The sequence below is a fragment of the Phaethon lepturus genome, unplaced genomic scaffold (assembly GCF_000687285.1).
Source record: "Phaethon lepturus isolate BGI_N335 unplaced genomic scaffold, ASM68728v1 scaffold20100, whole genome shotgun sequence".
Lineage (NCBI taxonomy): Eukaryota > Metazoa > Chordata > Aves > Phaethontiformes > Phaethontidae > Phaethon > Phaethon lepturus.
The window spans coordinates 5,141-10,499 of NW_010510052.1; the positions used below are offsets into that span (position 1 = coordinate 5,141).

The 5,359-nt window shown below is 56.3% G+C and overlaps 1 protein-coding gene across 1 annotated transcript in view; it reads left to right on the forward strand.

Moving 5' to 3' along the window:
- The window catches only part of NLRC3 (NLR family, CARD domain containing 3), a 13,096-nt gene that overhangs the window by 2,586 nt on the left and 5,151 nt on the right, over nt 1-5,359 (forward strand). Inside the window, exons 2-6 of the mRNA XM_010295811.1 lie at nt 1,168-1,428; nt 2,141-2,164; nt 2,511-4,254; nt 4,514-4,600; nt 5,222-5,305. Of these exons, the coding sequence (XP_010294113.1) occupies nt 1,168-1,428; nt 2,141-2,164; nt 2,511-4,254; nt 4,514-4,600; nt 5,222-5,305 (2,200 nt within the window). The remainder of the gene's footprint in view (nt 1-1,167; nt 1,429-2,140; nt 2,165-2,510; nt 4,255-4,513; nt 4,601-5,221; nt 5,306-5,359) is intronic.

A 5,359-nucleotide genomic window follows, 5' to 3' on the forward strand; every position in this document is an offset into this window, starting at 1 on the left:
GGTTTGTGGTACACGAGGTCTGCACCTGCCAGGTCCGCAGCGCCGGGGAGCCTGGTCTGAGCCAAAAGCTGATGGATGGACCCTTGGCTCAACCACAGTCAGCACCACGTTAGCTCAAGGTGGGCTCCCTCCCATGCTGCTCCTGATGCTTCTCCTCTTCTTCCACCAGGAACACGGATAAAGGCTGAGGGACCTCAACTGATGCTGTGAGCCAGCCGAGGGGACACGAGGAGGTCCATGGGACGGCCGTGCTGCTGCCAACACGGCACTCCTCACCCAGGCATCGCCCATGTCGCAGGAGGCCTCTGATGGAAGGTGAGTGGCGGGGGGGGGGGCCGGGGTCCGTCATCTCGGTGCCGTTTTGGGTTCAAAAAACGGGTTGAGGTGGTAAGGTGTGAGGATTGACAGCGGTCCCTGGTCCAAGAGCTTGGGGACCGCTGTGCTGGCACAGGGGGAATGGCTGTCTCTGAAGACAAATGATCTTGCTCAGACTTTTATCTCTACATGGGCTTGGTTTCCAGGAGGAAATGTCACTTTCTGATTGTGTTCTTTCGCCCTCTGTGACTCCAATTTTGACAGCTGCTGCCTTGACCAAGCAGCTCCTAACAAAACAGCCTGCCACGACTTTGGGATGGCACCACAGCAGCCTTCCAGCACCTGAAGGGAGCCTACAAGAAAGCTGGAGAGGGACTTTTTACAAGGGCATGTAGCGATAGGACAAGGGGCAATGGCTTTAAACGGAAAGATGGCAGATTTAGGTTAGATATAAGGAAGAAATTCTATAACTAGGAGGGTGGTGAGACACTGGAACAGGTTGCCCAAAGAAGTTGTGGATGGCCCCTCCCTGGAAGTGTTCATGGCCAGGCTTGGTGGGGGAAGCCAGGTTGGATGGGGTTTTGAGCAACCTGGTCTAGTGGAAGGTGCCCCTGCCCATGGCAGGGGGGTTGCAACTAGATGATCTTTAAGGTCCCTTCCAACCCAAACCATTCTACGATTCTACGATCATCTCAAGGAAGACTTTGGCAGGTCACTCTGGAGGGCTCTGGTTTACCCCCTGCTACCTTCAGAATCAGACAGGGCGCTCCACTGCTGCCATTCCCCACCACCCCTGAGCAACGTGCCCAGGGCTTGCACAAGACCCAACTCTCCCGTTCTCCTCTCCTGCAGAGGCTTGGATCGATCGCTACCACAAGCAGCTGGTGAGGTCCATCTCGCCGCAGTTCCTGGAGGAGATCATCTGCTACCTGCGGAGGCTGGACCTCCTCACGGCGGAGGAGGCCGGCCGGGCACAGGAGGTGAGCTCCCTGCCCGAGCAGGTGAGGGCGGTGGTGGATGTCCTGGCTGGCAAGGGCAGCTACGCCTCCCAGTCCCTGCAGACCTTCATCAAGACCACCAATTCCCAGCTCTACCTCCACATCACTGTCTATGGTAGGCAGCCCGCTTTGGACCCAATGTGGGGTGTCTGCACACATCCTGGCTGTGCGCGCTTGCTGGAGCACCCCGAGACGTGCACGGAGCCGGGCAGCTCCGACGGGAGCGTCCAGGGAAGAGGTGGTGCCATCTCCAGGGTCTCCGCTGGAGAAGGATACAGCCGGGGGTGACAAGGGCTGTGTGCCAGGTCTGAGGGACCTTCCTCCAGGCCCCTCGCAGATCTCGGCACGCGTCTCTGGGCAGCTTGAGGAGTCTTTAATGTCCAGATCACACCAGTCACTCCCAGCATCTGGGCTGGGATCAGGGGGACAGCAAGAGGAGGACGACTGGGCATCCCTGACCCCATCTGTTGGTGGCTGCCCCAACTTCAGGCTCTCCTTGCAACCCTCTTGCCAGGAGAGGTTTCCCTGTTTTCCCTCCTGGTTGGAAGGCTCCAGCCTAGGTTGGTGTCTGCTCTGAATCTCTCGCAGCACCATCCCCTGCTTGTCCAGCCTTTGCCGGAGGGTTTAAATATGCAGTATCGGGGCCACGGTACCTGAGCCAGGCAAGCAGGACAGGTCCAGAGAGGGTCACCAGGTTCAACCAAGATGAGAGCTCATCAGTCAAGTCCATGGCAATGAGGCAGGGCTGGAGTCAATCCAAGCTGGGAAGTCAATCCAAACATCAGGATCAGGTCCAGCGAGGGCAACCAGGGTCACACATGGTCCAGTGGTCACTGGACCATGTAAGTCCAGTGCAGAGTGATGAGGTCCAAGGTTAAGGTCCAGATCGACAAGGTCCACAGCAGACACAGGCGCGATGGCGCTGTAGACAAATGCTCCTACAACATAGCTTAGGCAGGGGCTGAAGGCCCAGAGCTGAGCTTAAATGGGCTCCTGGACCGATGGGTGGGGCTGGTCAGGGCCAGTTAAGCCTGTTAGTGCCCTCAGGACCCCGGCACATACCTTCCTGCTCGGACGTAAGGGCTCTGTGCCGTGTCCCCTCTGCATGGGCATGGCAGAAAAGTGAAGCAGCATCGCTCATTTGCATTTGTGCTTGCCATCCTCTTCCTCACCCCTGTTTCATTTCCCTCTCTGCAGAACCCATGGTGCAGAAGCACCTGGAGAGCCTCCAAAGCTATTATGGGAATGGCTTGGAAACAGGTCCCCTCCAGCGACTCAGGAACCTGTTGCTGGTGGAAGGCTTGACCGATATCCAGCAGAAGGAGCATGACATCCTGCAGATTGAAGCCACCAAAGGCCTACGAAATGCATCCAAGAGCATCCCTCTGGAGAAGCTCTTCCTGCCTCTCTCCAAGGTCAGCATCGCACCTCGGATCTCTGTCACCATCGGAGTGGCCGGGATTGGCAAAAGCACACTGGTGAAGCTGTTTGTCTACACCTGGGCAAAGGGCGAGATCAACAGGGACATCATCTTTGTGCTGCCCCTCACCTTCCGGGAGCTCAACACCTACGAGAAGCTCTCTGCCGAGAGGCTCATCTGCTTGGCATTCCCTCACATCACCGAGCCGAACTGCATCTCGGCGGGAGCCGCCAGGACCCTGCTGATCCTCGACGGCTTGGATGAGTTCAAGACTCCCTTGGATTTTTCCAACACAGTAGTATGCACTGATCCCAAAAAGGAGATCCAAGTGGACAACCTGATCACCAACATCATACGTGGCAACCTGCTGCAGGAGGCTTCTGTCTGGGTCACATCGCGGCCAACAGCAGCCAGCCAAATCCCTGGCGGGCTTGTTGACCGGATGACGGAAATACGAGGTTTTGGAGCTGCAGAGATGAAGGACTTCTTGGACCAGATGTTCCTTGACAACAGAGACCTATCCAGCCAAGTCCTGCATCACATCAGGGCTAACAGGTCGTTATACGTCATGTGCACCGTTCCCGGCTTTTGCTGGATTTCTGGCTCCTCAATTGGTTACTACCTAAAAAATAGCACCGATCAATCCCAAGAAACAACCGCCGTCCCCAAGACCCTGTCAGAAATCTACTCCTATTATTTTAAAATGGCTCTGAGCAGCGACTGGCTGGAAAAGCCAAGAGAAACACTCAGGATCGAGCAGGCTGTCAACAGCAGCAAGAAGATAGTGGGCAGCCTGGGCAGACTGGCCTTCTACGGGCTGCTCAAAAAGAAACACGTGTTCTATGAGCAGGACATGAAAGCGTACGGCATTGACCTTTCCCTGCTGCAGAGCAGCTTGTGCAGTCGACTCCTACTCAAAGAAGAGATGCAGTCCTTCACAGCCTACTACTTCTCCCACTTAACCATACAGGAGTTTCTAGCGGCTATTTATTATTACACGGCTGCAAAGCGGGCAATATTCGACCTCTTCACGGAGAGTGGGATGTCCTGGCCCAAGTTGGGTTTCCTCAACCACTTCAGGAGTGCTGTTCAGAGGTCGCTGCAGGCAGAGGACAGGCAGCTGGACATCTTTGTGCGTTTTCTCTCCGGGCTCCTCTCCCCGCAGGTGAACAAGCTGCTCTCTGGGTGGCTGCTGGTGAAGGATGAGCACAACAGCTTCAGGAGCCAAGCGATCAGCTTCCTCCAGGGTTGCCTGAACACCGACTACATCATCTCCTCGCGGACAGTGAACACCATGCACTGCCTGTATGAAATTCAGCACATGGAAATCGCTAAGACTGTGGAAGAAGCCATGAAGAACGAGAGCTTGGCTGGGACACTCACCCCCGTGAACTGCTCTGCCCTAGCTTATCTCCTGCAGGTCTCCGACATCTGCATGGTGGAGACAAACCTCTCCAACTGCCTCACCTACAACGTCTGTAAGAGCCTGCTCTCCCAGCTCCTCTTCTGCCACAACCTCAGGTGAGTCTCGGTGAAATTGCACTGGGAGAAGCAAGCAGGGATGCTGGACTGTGACTCAAAATCCTGGGTGTCGATGGGAGACATGGGCCCACCAACATTGTCCATCATCAGAGAGCTGCCTTGAGGACAGCACTGGGTCAGCTCCGCTTCTGTGCTTGAGTTTTTCCACCTGTCATGGGCTGATGTCACGGGAGGGGAATCCTTTCTCCGCTTTGCTCTCCAAGCACTTGCTTTTGCTCTTTCCTTCTATCCTCTCCAGGCTGGACAATAACCAGTTTAAGGACAACGTGATGGAGCTGCTGGGCAGCGTGCTGAGCGTGAAGGACTGCCAGATCCAGAAGCTCAGGTAGGACCTGGCCCAGCGCAGACGGGCTGTTCCTGGGGATGCAGAGCGGAGCTGGGGGCACCTTGGAACCAGGGTGAGGGTCCTCCAGGAATGTCTCTCCCACTGGCTCCCCAGGGTGCCTAGTGACAAGGACAGCCCCACACGATCTCCCGCACCTGGGCACGGTGCCCTTGCGGTGGCTGGGCACGCTGTCTCGCCCAGCCTTCCCGGGACCGCTGCCTCCTCGCTGTTCCTAAAAATTTCCTGTGCGGAAATCCATGGGTTATCGCAACAAATTGCTTCCCAAGGTCACGGCTGTTTGCTGGACACCCAAGGCTCCGCATGGAGCATCTGGCGTATGGAGGGGATGGGTTCCTGACCCCCGCAGAGGGAGAGGATTTTCCCCACCACCCTCCCCTTCTTCGTGGCTGCGCGTAAAGCCCCCCACGCTGCGATCCGAGTTCCCTTTTCACAACGTGAATGAATTTTAAGTCTAGAAATTCCCCTTCTACCCTGTTCCTTGCGATCCACCTTGCCTGGTGTCCACCCCCGGAGGGCATCCATCACTTCGCATGGTTGTACCACAAACAGGAGCCTCTTTCTCTCCCTTGAAAAACACCTGATTCTTCTTTTTCCGGGCAGCTTAGCAGAAAATCAGATCAGCAATAAGGGAGCCAAGGCACTGGCCAGGTCACTGATGGTGAACAGGAGCCTGACGGTGCTGGAGTAAGTGTTCCCCCTTCACCAGCTCCTGCCATGCACGCGCTCCCCACCGGAACC